At 38.4% G+C, this 19,051-nt stretch overlaps 1 protein-coding gene across 3 annotated transcripts in view; it reads right to left on the bottom strand.

Moving 5' to 3' along the window:
- Nucleotides 1-19,051, bottom strand: part of FBXO11 (F-box protein 11) — a 79,724-nt gene that overhangs the window by 30,467 nt on the left and 30,206 nt on the right. For 2 of the 3 annotated variants that reach the window (XM_087773646.1, XM_009471209.2), the window contains exons 2-7: nucleotides 9,926-10,053; nucleotides 9,721-9,802; nucleotides 2,889-3,033; nucleotides 1,527-1,656; nucleotides 418-501; nucleotides 203-335 (exon numbers count right to left, since the gene is read on the bottom strand). In XM_087773646.1, the coding sequence (XP_087629772.1) occupies nucleotides 203-335; nucleotides 418-501; nucleotides 1,527-1,656; nucleotides 2,889-3,033; nucleotides 9,721-9,802; nucleotides 9,926-10,053 (702 nt within the window). The remainder of the gene's footprint in view (nucleotides 1-202; nucleotides 336-417; nucleotides 502-1,526; nucleotides 1,657-2,888; nucleotides 3,034-9,720; nucleotides 9,803-9,925; nucleotides 10,054-19,051) is intronic. The other variant, XM_087773647.1, reaches the window with a different exon arrangement.

Here is a 19,051-nt window from a genome sequence, read left to right as displayed (position 1 = left end):
ATTAACAAGCAGACAATGGTACTTCAGTCTGAAGCATCAGCTACTTTTTAGTTAGCGACACTTGTACAGAAAATATTTATTAGGCTGATGAAGAAAGATGGGCACTTATACTGGAAATTTAATACACCAGAATATCTTTGTAATTAAGGTGGTAATTAACACAAATCATATTTTGAGACAAAGATGCTCTCAGTTTAAATACCTGCACCGATCATGGTGATTGGAGATTCTATATATATCCATTCATCAGTATATATACCAGAGTGAACAAAGATAAGTCCATCAAAATGAGCTTCTTGAACTCCACCAAGAGCATCCTCAATGGTATCGTAATACTAGAAGAAAAGAGACAAGTTTAGAGAGAAATATCCATGCAAAGATATATAAATATTCTTAAGAACTGCTGTAGAAACATACCAACATATTTTCTCTTCCTTTGTATCTTGCAGGATTACTGTAGAAGTGTTCAGCAAAACCTGGCTTTACATGCGCTCCTTTGTACTGAAACAAGGAAAATAGTTTATAAGCTTGCAGATAGGTGGATCTGAATGCACAGGCAAGAGATCTACTAATCGCCTAATTAACAAGCCATTTGCCGATATCAGTTTGTTCCAGGAACTAAGGAGCATATTCTGACCTCCCGTATTAGGCACGCAATTTGAAATGGCAACACTAAAAAAAGTCTAAGAGCGATCAACTAAGCCAAGAGGCTAACCTACTTACACAGCCAGAAGCCTCTAAAGTGACTGAAAAGCTTCGTGTACCTTATGCACTGCCACAAGACAAACTGCATTTATATAGTGAGGAAAAAAGAATCCTATACCTTCGCTTTTGATCGAGTACTGAACAAAGAAGCCAAGTCAAATATTTGTCCTCAACAAGCTTCAGAATTTCATTAACCAATTACACACAGCATTGTATAACACGCTCACTTTGATATTTGTTTCCCTTACTTATGTTTTTCAAATATCATGCCCACCCATTCTTACAATACCTTTGACACTTTGGATTAGAGGTTCATTCACATGCCTTAAGGTAACTTGTTTAGCTCCAGTCATGTCAGTTGTAAATCACTATTTAAACCCAAGTGATATTATCAATATACTGTTTGGTTTAGTAAAGGAAGATGCATACAAATCTTATAAACAGCGTGCACACTAATTTAGTAATATATGACAACAACAATATATTTGAAGTTTACTTGTGAGCCACAGACCATGACAATCTCTTCCACAGAACTTTAGTGATGCAGAACACGAGGAAAACCCAAGACAGGAGAGCTGGATGCTCAAGCACTCCACTTTACCGTGATGTGCCTCCCTGAAGTATGCCTCAAAACAGGAAATAATTTCAGATATCCCTCTGCCTGACACAATACAAGGATCTCTCCCCATCTCCTCAGTCCCATCATCTTATTTAAAGTCTAAAACCAAAATAACTACTATTGTCAGCCACATTTCAGAAGTTGGGGTTTTTACTTTTATAAACCATCCTTAAATTGGAATATAAATGAATACTACTGTTACCAGTTGCTGAAAGCTTTCTTTCCAGGGATTTGGATGTTCATATTCTTCTGGATTAATCTGGTAAAATTTACCAGGTTCAGGATGCATCATTGGACGAGTGTACTCAAATACTTCCATATACAATCTTTTCCTGAGCAGAAGTGTCAAGCAGAAAAGAAAAATTAATGTATGTCTGATTACTCTTCCATTTTAATATAACACACCAAATGTCAAAACCTGGGAGTTTTCCAACAGCATTTGCCAGTCTGTGACAGTGAATTTGACCAAGATCAGTACCAAACACTTTAAAACATTTCCAAAACTTTTTTTCTGTTGGACTGACTTCTTTAAGCACTTAGTTACACTGTTTGTGGAATCAGAGTCTAATTGTATATTGACTACAGCATTGCTTTAACAATTATGAAAGCTAGTAGCATAAAGAAAAACAAAAAACTTAAGACAAAGTGTGCCACCACCTCTTCCTCACCTTGCCAAAAAAAGGCTGAAAAAATGCATTCACAGAGAACAAATGATGCACTGTGTTTCAAAAAGAGTTCATCGATGGACAGATTACAGTGGGTTAAAAGGAAGAAAATAGCACACGAAGCACCCAACAATTGGATTCTTTTGATTAGTGCCAGAATATAAATAATTGCAGTGTCTGAGGCCGCTGATATCAAGCCCAGACTTACAGTACAGCACTGAATCTCAGAAGTTGTAATTCATCTGACAAGACATCCCCCAAACTGTCTTTAGGACAGAAAGGAAAAAAAAAAAAAAAAGGCATTATCTGTGCTGTTATACTCAAATTTTATTCTTTTTCTTTTAGTCTTAATCTTTTTAAAAAAAAAAAAAAAAAAACAGCCTAAGAAACATACGTTATTTTTCCCTTATAAAAAATTACAAGTTTAGATCCCATTTATCCAAGCTCTCAATAACCCAGGGGTAGGGTGGATTCATAAGGTGAAAAATAGCCTGAGTATCCAACCATTAAACAAAACAAACAAACAAAATATCTAAGTAACATTAGACAAAACTTGCATCTAACATTAAGAAATGTGTTGTTTCTTTTGCGTCAAGTAACACAAACCCCACAGAAGCCTGAAAAAGGTTAGAGAGGGGAAGAAGGAAAGGAGTGGCTACTGAAGGAATACCTCACTGATTTTTTAAAACAGCCATTATTTAACTATTATCTACACTACTAGAGAATCAAAAGTTTTACTGTTTAACACACATAATCAGATATTCATAATACTTAAGTAAACCAGACATATTAAAATACAATTGGTTTTAATTCAACTGATTAAAACATTTCAGTTTTTCTATTATACTGGCATCTCGTGGAACACATCTCAAGATCGTGAGGAATAGCTTTTCACTTACCACAAAATTGGATCATTAGCCAGCTCACTGAAGCGTTTACACACACAAGCTGCTCTACAGAGATCCTGCTCCAGCAGGTAGGAGAAGATCTTTAGAACCACTTCATCTGGTAACTTCTCCTGAAGATACTGTTCTGCAGGTGCTGCTATTAAACAGTAATCTATATAAGATTATTGACATATTTGACCAGCCCAAATTCTGACCAAAATAGATCACCAACTTGCCATTTGAAAGATTCCCATTTACAATGCCAATGATCTCAAAGCAGCTTTTTTTTTTTAAAGTACATTTAATCTAAATCTAAAGGCAAAAAAAAAAAAAGAAAAAAAAAAGAGGTAAATGGTTGACTCTAGAGTCAGGTAGAAGTTACAGGCTTCAAGTCCTCTTTCAAAACTTTTTAGTTCACCTTTTCTATTGGAGGAATCAATCTGCATACAATTGCAGACATTAAGTAGGCTACTGTGCATGTTCCAGATATACTGGCTCCTCACTGTTATTAGCTTCATTGTGGTTCAATTAACCCACATTATCCATATAATAATAATCCAGTTCCAAAGTCTCTGCAAATGTTTTCAAACACAAACAGATTTACTCAGAAACAGTCACTGTCTGGAAAAATTACTAGTAAAACTTCCTTGTTCTCCCACAATGAACACAGTAGGAAAAAAGATGTCTGGGATGCAGGAAACCCATAGCCAGCAATAATTCCAAAGTCTCCTTCTTCCACTTACTCCCATTTATGCTCTTTCTTTCAAAATGAAAGATCTAAGCCAGAAGAAGTGTTAGCCTTGCCAGATGCTGTATTCCTTGAGAGAGGTTTGAGAAAGTGGCATTCCCGTACCATTGCGTGGAGGTGCCAGCGTGCACTTTGTTAAACCCCTGCCCTCGGGCAGGTGTGCACTCTACATACCACAGTTCGCACAGGAAACCCCCACCTGTAGTTTGTGCTCTCGCAAGACCCTTCTGTGGCAGGTATCCTCACAGCGAGGGAGCTCTGTTTGCACAGGTCCCTTGTTCGGTTATTGTCTTTAGGATCCTTTCTCAGGCAGAACCATACAGAACAGCTTCCAAAATTTAGAGGATTTGTATGCAAGGCATTAAAAGCTCCTGCTACATTCATAATGCAATTACATCCATGTAATGCTCCTTGCATTATTAATTTTTTCCTTGAATATCTGAACCTAGGAAGCAATAGGACTGTGATTTTGGCTACTACAGGAAGACTACTAAAAGTGACCCTCAAAAAGACGACCTAGTAAATTTGAGGGAATAGCATTCTGAAAAACAGTTTCCATGTGGGACTCAACACCAAAAAAAAAAAAAAAAAAAAAAAGAGAGAGAGAGATAAGCCTCAAGTCTTCCCTGGGCAAAGCAGCACAAATAACTATGTTATTTCCAGCTAGAAGAGAGAGAAGATGTAAACTGCAAGGACCAGAACTGGGGCTTTTATGAAGATGCTAAACTGTGGTCTACAGACCACAGCACCAGAACTTGCGTACTATGAAAGAACTGATAAAAGCTGTTCTTCCAGGGTGTCATGCTTACATCTGTGGTCAGAGCAGTTAGTAGAAATTCTGAAATATTACTGACTTTACAGTGACTTTCCCTGAACCTGTTCCTTGTTGCCCCGTTGTATGAACGTCACTTTGGTGATTCACAAATACTGATTTCCTCTAAGATGCTAGGAGGGCATTTATTCGATTGACTGATGGCTGCTCTCAACAGTAACACAGCTTACAGTCATAAGCTGTGCGTACATGCCACTTTAATTAAAAAAAAAAAAAAAATCTATGCTGTACAAAAGGTACAAGTCTCACCATTCACATATTTCCTCCCAAAGTATCCTTTAGGCTGGTAGTACAGATCATGGACAGAATAAACCAGAATTTTTTTCCCCTCATCCTTACCCATTCTCCTCCAAACTAACTTTTTTTTATGGATCAGCTCCTTGTAGTTCATTGCAAGCTACCGGAGTGCTAGCATGGGCACAAGGAAGGAGACAGGAATGAATGCCGAGAAGCGGGCCAAGACAGTTCCCTTCAGCAGGAGTATTATTAATGCCAGATTAAAAAATTCTTTTTATTCAAAATACAAAACAAACTCACGAGCCAGGCTGAAGCAGTAAGTTAGCAAAACTAATAAAAAGCAAGTAGTCTGGAAAGACCTTATGCTCAAGAGACACTTGGGAAGCATACACCAGCAGTCCATAGGGTGAGCATGGTTGGGCATCACCAAAAAAAAAAAAAAAAAAGTGTTATATGCACGATCAAGGCTGGTTTTTAAAAATGTCCTTTTCCACTGGAGATATAAAGGTTCTTTCCTGTGTCAAACAGGCAGCAGCAATTCATTCTACAGTCCTAATTACCCTTGAAATGCATCACCGGATAATTGGACGTTACTTCTGCGTTCATCTTTTTCTGGTAGCTTTCCAGTTAGATGTGGAGATACTGCCTTCCATTCACAACACTGCATTTCGGCTTCTAAGACAGTAGAAGACTGTAAATCCTCACAAGCCTTCTACAACGTATCTTCTCCTTTTAACACACAAAACCCTGAGGCATACAAGTTTGGTCTTCCCAAGACAATGAGCCACTTCCCTAAACAAGCTGCAGAATTTTTTATTTCTTTAAGTGTATATATGTTAGGACCTTGATTAATTTTTTTATTGAAGAGGGCCTACCGTTGCTCAATAGTTCATACTCCCATTTTCCTGCCTACACCCTATCTCAAAATGAAAACGGAAATCCAGATGTGTTCCCTTATTGCAAGGGGCAGGGACCAACTTTGAAAACGTCAAAAGACTTCTTGCAATTTAAAAAAAAAAGTCACAATAATTCTGCCCCCACCCTCTGCAATTTTTCAAGTTGTATTTACTTGGAAACTTAGGCACTGCTTCCAAAATTAAGATGATGATTTTACAGGTATCCTCACTCACAAAAAATCCTGTAGAAGTGAGAGATTTAATTTAAATTGCCCTTCTGCTCAATTAAGAAGAAGGGGTTGATTTAAGATTTCTCCACTCAAATCACCGATATAGTGATTACTAGGTGGAATTCTCCAGTATAATTTGAAAAAGCTATTTCGCTTCTTAATGTGGAGACTTAAATATCCTCTGTGAAGACTTAAATATCCTCTGGGTCCAAGAGGGAACTCCATGCTTTTGTTTTATAAATTCACACTTCACATTTCGGGTATCTTTCAGTAATCTGTCAAAGCAAGGATGCATTCAATATGTTCTTCCTCCCAGTTTACAAAAATAAGCCGAAACAGTTTTAAAGGTTTGTCTGGCCACCAAATGAGAAGCATTCATGTGCTGCTACTCCTTACAGCTTTATGCCTATTGACAAAGTAAAGGTTAAGTATGAAATGCATACTCTTATAAAAAAAATTGACAAATTGTCAGTGTTTCAAATAAGTGTTAAAAATAGACAAGAATAAAAATGAAAACAAAGTGCAAGAGGTCATCACGAATCTTTATCTTTGCCCTAACATAAGTTGACAGTTGAACTATTTATGATTTGAATAAAGTGTTAATAAAGCGTTAATATATTAGACAAATGAAAATTAGAAACACAGCTGGTTATGTCATTCTGTTTCCACAGGATATACGTGAAGCTAATTCAGTTTCAATTTTGATCATTTAATAGATAGAAACTAGCATAGTAATACCAAGACAAACGGTAGGGAAAGCTGTCCGAAAGTGAATTATCTTCTTTGTACAACGACCAAGAATGCTACCCCACGAATCCCAAATCGTAAATTATGTCTTGTATGGATACCTTTTTTGTCCATTTTAGTGGAGAAGATGGAGACAAATAGCTTTTGTTCCATAAGGAGGTATTTTGTAAAAATATTTTCTTGTTAAAAGTAGAAATATGTCAGAAAACATAGCATGCAGTGTTCTTAGAACAATATCTTATAAATCAATAGGAAAAGTAAAAAATAAAAAGGCAGTAAGTTCTGTGAACTATGAGCCGTGCATGCACCTAATGTACGGAACAATCAACGAGTGATCCAGTAACCTAGAGTCTCAATATCTACTGCAACTCTGTAGTTCCGTGAACAGAAAGAAATTACTTGTTTCTGAACCGAAGCCTTCCAAACATGGTTAAAAGTCACCGAGAATTGCCCAGTATAAAACAGATATGCAAATGTAGTGAAAGCAAGAGAGGGGAAAAAACCTATGCAGTAATAAACAAAAAGGAAGAGTATGTCAAAATTAAAATCCTGGATTAAAATGACGTGATGAGACAAGTGGCACTGAAGACTGAAATATCCCACTAAGCAGAAGCATACGTTTACAGTTGAGGTAGCCTAAGGAAACGGTCAGAATATACTGAATTTAAATCTTTCTGTCAATCAAGAAATAGTATATTAGCATATGATATAAATATTTAGATCAATAAGATCTAAAAGCTGTAAATGTTTTCTACAGATGTCAAACAAATGCTGAACTTGTAGGTTCACCAGTCATTTGTGATGTAAGCAGCACAGCTCCATCATACCTTTTTCTTACAAAAAATGGAAGAAACCAAAAATTTAGGTATTCTACTTATAAGAGTTTAAGCAAAAAAATATTTACTTATTTTCTATAATGTGTTTCTTTCTCATCAAGATACTTGTATATTCATTAATTTTTCTGTCTCAGGATTGAAGAACTCATTGTCCACTGCAGAGATCACTGGAGGACAGGGTTGCAAATAACAGAACCCCCCCCCCCACGTCAATATTTCAACATTCTAAAGTGTTCTTGACAGGATCTGAGACTATTTTTTTTTTTCCTTACAATCTGAAATAGCAACTCTCTCTCAGCTGCACTAATTCTGAAATCAGTATTAAAATAAGGAATAGTCTTCTGTTTTTCCAACTACTGGCTCTATTCCAGTTGGAAACTCTAATTGACTGGCATTTCTCCTTTCATCTCCGCCAAATTTTCCTCAACTCAGAGTCCATACAAAACGGAATGGTTCTCCACCAAGGCATTTTCCTGTGTTTCTAGTCCCACGCCTCCATTTCATCTACAGTTCTAAAATAAACAGCTATATGTTCCAGATGACAATATATAATCTCTGCTGATGACAATCCAGAAAGTCTCATGCTTACAACCCAGTTACAACAGCTATCATTACCTATACGAACAAAAACCGGGGGGGTGGGGGTGGGGGACACGGGACAACTCACCCCAATCAATACTTGTACAAATTTAGAGGAATATCTCAAAAACTCAATGGGGAAAGTAAAAAATAACCATCATCCACACTGGGAAAGAGATTAGTAGAAAATGGCTTGAAAAGGACACTCCCTTGTTAGATTGCAACTGGTTTGAACACAATCTTAAAAGTACAATTATAAAAATCATTGTTTACAATTCCCCTGGTAATTCCACACTGAAGAAGCCTCCTCAATCCCCGTACTTTCCCCACATGAGCTCAAGAATGTAACAAAAGGAACGCGCAGCGAAAGTGTGGAGAATTCCTTTGGAAATTAGTGTCATTCATGCTGTAATTTGTACCACAGGACTGGAGTAAAGTTACATACCTTCACTAAAGCAAGGAGGCTAGTAAAAGCATAATGAAGAACACATCAAAAGTGAATGACCTTGAAGAAAGACTAAGAACTGGCAAGAGAAACCGAGTCTATGACAAGACAACTTTGCACAAGGCTTCAGATATCAAATCAGGAAATGAAACTGGAAGTAGAATGACACAGACTGATGTTCAGTTGGTTCTGGCTTTTTCAAGGGTATAAATCTGAGGTTAAATGATTCTTAAACAGTTACTGAAATTAAAAGAGTTAAAGTGGGGGGGGGCACAGAGAATAAAACAGAGGGGGAAGAGACAGAGTGCTTGAAAGAAAATCTACGCTATGGAGAAGGTGAGAAGGCAGAAAGAGCAGACTTCAACAGAAGCAATGAAAATGGACTAAAGCCTTGTGCCAGCTGCTCAGTTTTAATTCACAACATTAGGGGAGACATGGAGTAAAGAAAAAAAAAAAACCAAAACCAAGAAAAGCAACAGAAACCACATCAATGGATGTTGGCAAGCGTTGGTGTTGATTTTCCAGGGAAAAGTGACAGCAGATCTCCTGGAACTAAAGAGTGTGTCAGGAGACAAAAAGGGGTAGAAGCAGAGAGACTGAAAAATGATGTAGGAAAAAGAAGTAGGATATGTGTGTGCCTATGTATGTGTGTGTATATATGCACATACATAAAAAAACACGTGTGTGTGCGCAAAAAAGATATACACACACACAATATAATTATAAACACATGTATTGCATGTATGTGCTTATTATACAATGTAAGTATACTGTGTATGTGTGTGAAATATACGTACATATACGTATGTAGGTATATGCGTATTTTTTATTTATAAAGACATACAAACTCTCTCCCTCTCTCCACAATGAAGTGCTATAATGACATACCAAAACTAACTCTAAACAATATACTGGAACAATACATCAATATGAGAAACGGTGAATAAGCCTAGTCAGAGTGCTGCACCATTGCAGCATTACTGCTTCAAACAGTAGCTTGGATACAACTACACGGTGCTTTGAGGAGAATAAAAACCAAACAAAACCAAAAAACCCAAACCAACATGCCTGCAGTGAAGCAGGCAGACTAAAGGACCAGATTCTAAAAATCAGGTAAAAATCATGCTTCCAAATCTGAAGTTCAGAACGAGTTTGTAGTTGTTTTTTTCACTACTGTTTCGTAGTTGGAAAACAGACAGGAAAAATAAGTTCCAGGGTGGTGTGTGCGGGCATGTGTGAAGTCAAAATGTCTCCACCCCTCCTCCCTCACCCCCTTTGTACAAAATTTTATTACCTGATAAATCCTGGGATTTTCCAGATACTCTAGCACGTTTAGCTCGGTGACCAAAGTTTTCAGTAGCTGAAGTGGAGGCACCCTTTAATGAAATAAATAAGAACTGGTTCAGTCATTAGGTAACTTAGGAAAAGTACTAATTAACTTCCTATTCTTGAAACAGTAAGATTTACTTTACAACTAAAAGCAAACAAACAAAAGGTACCTCCATACTGCTCTTTGTAGGGCAAGCTGTTCTTTTAGGTAGAAGAGTTTTTCTGCGAAGTTGGTATGGACTATTTTGTGCACCAGGACCTGATTCTTCTGCAACCATATCTGCAGGTACATCATCATCTGTCAACAAAAAAGGAAATTTGCTAATTAGAATTGTAGTTTTGTAGCACAGTGAACTTCTAGTGAAAAATCAGAATATACACAGCATACATAAAATTACATGAGAAAGTACACATGAATTAACTTATGTTCTCCATATGTACACAGCAGGTATACCAAAAGCTGCTTAAAAAACAAAAAAACCCTAAAAAACAACAAAAGCCCCAAACCTTAGGCTTTCGGTTTCTCTGCAAGCAGATAATTCACTGTGCTAATTCCATCACCTCAATCATTATCTCAAAATTTCACCTAACACTATCAGCATAACGAGGAACACTGAAGTTTCAATTATTAACCAGATGTTATCAAGAAATCTTTTAGTAAACATGGCATTTAGTACAAAACTCAAGGCAGAATTTCCCCCAAATATTTCAGGAATAGCCCAGGCCAGCATGCAAATCTTTCTGTAAAATGGAGGTAGCTTTAAATACATACATTCTGTTTACCTAAATTATACTTAGAAAGAATATATTCTCTCCCTCCCCTTTAAAAGAAAAAAAAAACCTGCAGAAAGTATGATGAGTATAATTTTAAATTCTTGATTCATTAGTTTCAATTTTCCATGTTCATATATTTATGGAACATACTCAAAACAAGCAAGGAATAATTACTTATCACTGCATGCCCTACAACTAGCACCACATAATAAAGCTACAAGAATTTTAAAAAGGCCAGAACAAAAACCATCTAGAAAATAAATTAAAGCCCAGCTCCACTTAAGTACAAGGTATACTTTCTGCAGATGCTTAACTGTGAGAAAGAATTTTGGACTTCCTTGGACTTTGTTTTAACTGCTGGTTTTTGTTTTTAAACTAGGTGAAACACAATGTGAAAGTGATAGCCAGAAAAGCAATACTGTAGAGTAAGCGGTTTTCCTGAACGTATTAGGGTGAAAAGAGACCGATATCAAAAAAAACAACCACCATACCCCCCCCCCTTCAAATATTAAAACGGTCTGTTTAAAACACAAAGAAAAGCAATTTTATAAGTTCTTAAGATCTTGAAATGTAAAGGAATCTTTATCTCATGATTTTCCTAAAGGTTTTTTGGTTTTTGGTTTGTTGGTTTTGGTTTTTTTCCTTTCTTTTTTTTTTCCGGGAGGGGGAGGGGTAACATAAATTACAAAACATCGTATTTATATAGGATTATGTATGCCATCATAGCCTAAGCTGCTACATCAACAACAGCTAACCAACAAAATTCTGAGGAAAAAGCTATTTTGGTGTCCTCCTACTCTTTTCTGGTCCCAATTTTTCCTCTAACTTAGCAGAAATTTATAAATTACAAACCTTGCCATGTATCATAAACAGATCACAACACCGCCAGGACATGTAAATAGAGGGCAGAAGCTGGTAAAAAGATGAAGTTAGCAGCCGGTGGCGTGCGTGCCACTTCACACAGTCAGCTTGGGGCAATCTAGGAGAACATCATCAGCTCATTAATCCACCTGAACACTAACCCTGCAAGAAGTACCTCCATGATTCGCCTCTGGCCAGCCCAGCAGCTGGACCAGCTCAGCACAGCCACAAGGAGGGGACGCGACCATCCGACAAGGAAGAACCACCAACAGCACAGGTTTTTGACGACAGAAGCAAACTGTGCAACTTCTACCAAAAACCCCACCACTTTTTAAAACAACAGAGCAACCTCCCTAAGTTCAGCCAGAAGCTAGCTAGCTCTCCCTCTCCCCGCCTGCTACTTACACGACACACCTCACTAGCATCTGAGCGCTTCTCTGCCTACGAAGGCTAAGTATTTATGCATTACGCAAAAAACCTAAAAGGACCCTAAAGGACATTGACAGATGAACTGCAGTGCATTTTCCTGTGAAGGAGCGTCTGGCCCAGCGCTGGCATCACACGCCTGCAGGAGGTTACCGACCCCAGAGCAGAACCATTGCATACTCACGATTCAGTCACCTACTTTTCCTGTTTCTTTTCATCTCTAATTGAAAATACCCTACCAATTTAACAAAGTATCAGCAGGTGGAAGAGAGAAGCTGCTACAGGAGAGCTCCCAGCCTTCCCTCGCACACCAGGGCAGAAGAGGAGCTGTGGGTCTGAAGTGGGCCCTGCCGGGAGGGATTCAGGCAGCCACCACCAACAGCGACAGCAAGGCCCTCCCACAGCAAAACACCCAAACGTACTCAAACACTGCAGCCTCTACCTACTTTGCACCCCTTATTTTTATTTAAGATCTGATACAGTAATTATGATTTCTGTTGCCAATATCCCCCAGAAGCATGCTACTCAGGGATTTTGAGCGTCTCGTCTCAAGCCCATTCCCCTGTTTTGCATTGAAGACACAAAATGACTGTCAGAATGGCTGGTTTTTCCCCCCTCTTCTGGGTGGTCAGTACAATAGCTCAAAATTGCCATATGAAACACAGCAAAAGCATAATAAGCAAAGAAAACGGGGGGGGGGGGGAGAAGAATAAAAAAAAAAAAAAAAAATCAAAGCATGGAATTTTGATCCCTCGGTAGGCGATGAAAAGGGCAGAGACAAATCCCCATCAGGTCCTCAGAAATAAACCCGTGGAGGCCACTAAGGACAAAACATATTACTGCTGGAAAGAGAAGGCAGAAGCCTGTGGGGGGAAAATGGAAGTAAAGGTCAGTTTGGCTGAAACACTGAAGGACTAAGCAGAAAAGAAATGTATTCATTTTCTTGCAGCGGATTTAGGAGGATGGCAGGAGTCCCGCTCAAAGATCACTTTTCTAGCACAGATGACATTAAGGGATATGCACACATTCACTCAGATTCACAGCAGGGATCAGAAGAATTAAAATCTTCCTTTTTTTTCCACCTGAGCGGCACGGAAGACAAGAGGAGGGCAGCGGGGAAAGCACGAACCCACACAGTGCGTGGGAAGCAGAAGGGTGCCCAGGGCACGCGCGTGCCAAGGTGCCCGTCACCGCCGAGCAATGCCGGACGGGTGCCCTGGCCGGGAGGCACCAGTCCGCGCGGTGGTGCACGTGGAGCATATCGTGACAGCGGCTGACGTATTGCGAGAGCGGCTCACGGGAAGGAGAGTGCTTCAGGAACCGAGCGCCTCAGGCCTGGCCCTGCCACGAACCCTACTAATTGCACGCAGGTAATTTGCTGGCTATGGAAGGATGATGAGAGTCAGGTGAGTTAGATGACTTCTTTCTCACCAGCAGTTTTTGTCACACTTCTGAGGGGCTGACCAACTTCTACATAGATTTTTACAATAACAACTGATTATATTTTTCCAAACGCGGCCTGCGTAGTTACTGTCAAGTGAAACGCTATCAGGAAACCTGACAGTCTTAAGTGACCTGTTGCAGAAGTAGCCTCAGTGCTTGTTTTCAGCCTCCCAAATGCTCCATCATACGCTCTGAACAGACTACACCAGCCACAGTGCTGGCTTTCAGATACTACTTTCCAAGAAGTATTTCTTTCCTGAAGACTGCACATTGCCCTTTCCCGAGCAAGCAACATGACAAACACTCGTAGTACAGACCGAGAGCTGTATTTTGAAAATCCTCCCCTAAAAACCACACTCACATAACAGACGTTTGCCTGCTTTAAAGTGGAAAGATCAGTTTTGAAATACAGAACCTCAGTGCCTCCAAAGTATTTTGAAAAACCCTATTTTAAAGCATAATAGTAGCAGCTACTGCATCTAACAACATAAATAAAAGGCATTATAATCACATTTGTTGACGGTGGAAGTATAAAAGTCAATAAACAAATTTGGGGGAGTGTGTGTGTAATATTAATATCCTCATACAAACACCTGCTGAAGTGACTGCCAGATGCTGTCACAGTTTTAACCAAGTCAATACATCTGCAGATTTTAAGAGATTAAACTGTCTGCTGTCGAATAAACATTTACCTGAATATTTTACACCAATTATATTGTATAGTAAGCTAAAATAATTTCAAACAAAATCATGTTCATTGAAAATTAAAAAGAAAAAACAAAAAAACAACAACTTAGTGACACTGACAGGTCAAAACCTAAATTTAAATTAAGCGGCATCTTATCTGATAGTTCAGAAAAGCTCATGAAACCAGAACACTACAAGCTTTAAACACTCCCAAAAGACCAGTAAGCACAAGTACTTCCAGAGGGAAAGAAAAATAAAATTAATCTGCCACTCTGTCAACCGCTATAATCAAGACTGTCTTGCATTTCCACAAATGCTATGGAAGTATGTACTTTTAAGTGTGTATGTTGAAGAGTACACAATTAACTTTCATGAGTTTCATGAAGACATTGTAAGTTACAGAAAAGTGACAAAGGACTGTCAAAATAGCTTATTTAAAAAAAAATACACAGATCACTTCTAGAGAAAGTTTTATCATGCCTGCACCATCTTTACAAAAACACGTGCATGTGGTTTCACTTCTACCTTACACGTGTTCAGATAATATTTCCAATATTGTCGTCTTAAATATTAACGACAACCTGTTGTGAAGACTGTAAGGCTGATAAAAGCTTCTAAAAAAAAAAAAACCAAACAACACTTTTATCAGAAAAAAAAAGGGGGGGGGGGGAGTTCAAGGGAGGAACCTCATACACTAATCTATAAGGTTTCATCACTCTAATCTATAAGGTTTCATCACTTAGTTTTAACACTGCAATTTAACTTTTTTGTGCCGTTTTTCTGTATTTTCCCAAAGCGGGGGGGGGGGGGGGGGGGGACAAAACAAAACAATTTGTAGTCAAGAGAGGCAAAATGCTGGGGATGGCAGGTATTCCCAAAGAGACATGGCATTGAAATTGTTCCTGCAGACCAGGGGAAGAAAATGGTGAGAAACATAACCAACTAGTTTTAAAATAGAGAAATCCATATCAAATTGAGAGCAGGTCCTAGAAGGCCACCTCTGAAAAATAAAGTTAACCCATACTGAACCTATTTGAATGAAGTGATGATTCATCTTGCCTATCAAACAAATTTCAATAGTAACAAGAATTCATCATACAGTGTCTTAAGTAGAACTGGTGCCATTTCGGACTGAAATAATAAACTATTAAGACAAAAAATCCCAACACTGTCCACCTTCGTAATTAGAAGAAAATCTGAGAAACGTAACTAAAATGTGAACTGACACAGCTCAGTTGCTTTGGGTAGAGCAAGTCTTGCCATATATTTGGCAAAACACAGATAAGGCAGGCTGCCAATCTGTGAGATGACAGCTCCAACCACCTCACTGATGGATTAGCTTAAAATTGCAATGGAGAAAAGATGACACAAGTTTAAGGGAGTAGAAGAGGAAGGTGCACACAAAAGAGAGTGATAAAGGCAAAATAGCTTACAAAACAGAAATACAAGGCAGGAGTTCCGTATTTGCACATACAATAACTGCAAAAACACAGACATCTCCGTAACAAATTGTCAACCCAAAAAACCAAGGAGAACACACCCACCCACCATTTTTCTTTAAGTTGCAAAATCTCTGGGAGTGAGCTGTTAAATTAATGTACGTATCAATAGCGTGACTGACATTCATCCTATGTCCTTGCAAACACTCCCAACAAGCGGCTGGCACTTAAAAGGAGATACAGTACCAAAACCTGAAAGATATGAGTATAGAAATGGTACATTCTACTCCGTAACTCGGAGCAAAAGTATCTCGCACCAGTAGAAGCTTTTCCATTGATTCAGGGCAGCATTTAAGGGTTAGTTTAAATTATGGATGGCAGGTTGCTTTTGAAATGGAGACCTGTTTCTTTTGAGAGCTATCTGAATATCTATCCGAAGAGAGAGCCACTAGCTTGGAATACCACCACAACAACAACAAAAAAAACAACCACCAAAAAACAAACAAACAACAACAACAAAAAAAAAACAACACCACACACCACACTAAACTTAAAAACAGAGAAAGATGACAGGCAAAGTTCACTGAGCCCAGACCCAAAATGTCCTAAAGGCAAGAGGATTTTGGTGGTCTTTCACTGTCAAGTTCCACTTCTGCAAAGTGGACTTCAAAACAAAACAAAAAAAAACCCAAAAAAATCAAAACAACCCAACAAAAAACCCCACACACCCAAAAGAAACAGGAGGCATGTATAGAGCAACTCCATTTTATATTTAATGCTAAAAAAAAAAAAAAAGTAGCAGCTGCAAACTCACCTACTACTAACACAGAAGACACTTTAATAAATACTGCAATATATTTTAATTATCATTATGGAAAGAAACCCTGCAGTATTTTCCAAGCAATATCCAAAGCAGCTTGACTCACATAAAGATAAAAATCTAAGAGGTGGTATTTTTGTAAGGTTCTGATGGCACAGGTCAATGTGAAGGATTAATCTCTGACAGGAGTCAAGGCCGTTTGGAACTGGAAGAGACCCAGCCAGAAAAAGATTGAGAGACAGATCTCCACTCAAGAGTAGCAGGCTTTCAGGTTGGGACAGACCTAACATTAAAAATGTATGCTTTCTTAAAGACTACAGAAAGATCAGACTTACTGAACGCCATATGGAAGAAAGAGATTCTGCCTTCCGGGAAGCAACAACTAGACACAATAACCATTACCGACTATCAGAGTATTTTAAATATACATACAATTTCTTACTGATAATAAACCAAAGATATATCATATAACAATATGCAAGCTTATTGTAACAGTTTATTTGATAAGCAAAAACTATGTGGAATACCTAGGATTTTTCCTGTATGGAAATTATTTCTTAAATTGAGAAAGGGAAAAAAAATTATGCTTTAGTCTAAAAGTCTCGGTACTTGTACAGAGCAAAATAAAAACACACACCACACCACCCCAAGAATCAAAGAGCACCTTTTTGGAATTTACATTTTAAGCTTTTAAACGTCGATACCCAAATGAGACGGCTTATTGCTCTTTGGAAATAGGTCATGCAGTCACGATGGCCTAAAAAGAATAAGAATAGATCAGACGCTCAACTCTATCTGTATTTGCTCAAAAGCTCATGTTAGTTTTACAACATTTAAATGTATTTTCTACAAGGAGAAAAGCAACTACCCCTTCTAGCTGCATAGAGAGTTTCTTAAGGCTCAGATTATTTTTTGTGTTATTCTTAGGATCTAATCGAAATCAAACTTTTATCTAAGAATCTGATCTTTTCTCCTCCTCAGCACACCGTGAAGCCCAGTACAGCAATCCTTACATGGGTCATTCAAATCAGACAGGAGAGAAGACACTCCCTCAAAGGCCTGCCAGGTCAGCGAGCACCCTGAAAATGCTGCATGCTAATATACAGCTTATATACGCAAGGCAAAAAACTTAAGTTCTTAGAGCTGGCACAAAGCAGACAGAAAGTGAAAGGAGACAACTGGGAAAGAAACTGGCTGCAAGCCCAAAACTTGTCCCCAGCTATATTTCTTTAAAAATTAGCAACCATCACAAACAACTACTCACACCTCTGAACCTTGTTCACTAGGGAGTTCACAGTCTAAAGCCATCTAGCACAAAAACCATGTGTGAACACTAGTTAAACACACCTCCAGGTACTATGAAGACTATTTTCCTTTTCAGAAGCCAGGAGCAGAAAGTGATAACTAGGATTTGATGAAAAATTCTAGTTTATTTCCACAACCACACCCCCAAAAGAGATACTTAACACCAGGTTAAAGACTGGATGTCTAAAAAAAACCCACACACCAAAAAAACCCCAACCAACAACAAACATTAACATACACATTTTTATTAGACAAACAGAATAATTGTGCAGTTACCTGCATACTTGAGCTACTTGTTAGATAACTCATTTTAGAGAGGGAAGAAAAAATTGTTATTAGAACAAGCAGCTCTGATAATCAGCACCAGCATGTTTCAAACAATACTACTGACAAACTAGAATAAGGAGGTAGATTTTTCCTTTGGTATTTTTTCAAATTATACTGTTTTCTGAAACTGGTAACTGTATTACAGCATCATCTATAACATTTAGCAAACTAATAAACAAATCTCCAGGTGGCTGCTTTGCAAGTACTTTATTAAGAGAACTTCCCTTCCTGCTTAATAGGCAGCTAGACTCCTGCTCTGACAAGCTTTCATTGAGAAGGGACAAGGATCCCTTTTTGGGTGCATTCCTCACTAATAAAGCAATACTTTCAAAGCTGTGGCCTTGCTGCATGGCTCCTTGATGCTACAGTGAAAAAGCTGACCAACTAGATTTTAAAGGTTCAGGAATATACAGTGTTTAAGAGCCTTTCCTATGGAGTGCTTAAGAGCCTTTCCTCAGGGCACTTCTGAGTGATACTAAAGAAAATAGACTTCATTACTATAAGCTGATTTTTTTCCTGTCTATTCTGACTACTGACTCAAGTTTCCAACTAGGACCAATTTAATTAAAATTTCTACCTGGTCATATCACTTCATTTGTTAGAGCAGTCAAGTTACTGTCTAGAGCAGTCTAGAAGGTCATCCCCCCATTTGGCTGAAATACAGCAACTTTTGTCTCATTAGACAAGCATAGCCAGTGACAACAATAAAAACACACTGAAAGAGGTTCAAGTATTCCCATTTTATTCTGCATCACAATAGAGCAGAAAGATGCTTCTGATCAACCACCATACTTAACTTCAGGCAGTACTTCAAGGTGCCTGAAGAGCGGCGAGAATGCAACCCTGTGACCACACCCTTGGAGCTACTGTGATGGAAAATAGCACCAAAAAAAAAAACCCAAACCAAACCCAGCCCTCCTCTTCCTCCCTACAAAAATCCCACCTTGCCAGGAGATGGTATCTCAGGCAGGAAGAAATTATAAGATTCTCCAATAGCGAGACCAGAGTGACCAGAACACGCGCACTTCGGCGGTAAAGAGAAATCGTTGAACCAAGCAGTCACTGGCACTTAAAAAGAAAAAAAAAAAAAACCAAAACAAAAAAAAACCCAAGCAAACTCACTTCCCTGAACTATGCCGTTAGTAAAATGGCTGGACATTGATAGGATGAAAACCACCCTTCAAAACTTATGTATTGGGAACAGGGCAGACTCT

Source organism: Nipponia nippon, unplaced genomic scaffold (genome assembly GCF_047370975.1).
Source record: "Nipponia nippon isolate SJK-2023a ecotype South Korea unplaced genomic scaffold, ASM4737097v1 scaffold_4, whole genome shotgun sequence".
In the NCBI taxonomy this organism is placed as follows: Eukaryota; Metazoa; Chordata; class Aves; order Pelecaniformes; family Threskiornithidae; genus Nipponia; species Nipponia nippon.
The sequence above is the reverse complement of the archived record's forward strand: the minus strand, read 5'-3'. Positions and strand labels throughout refer to the sequence as shown.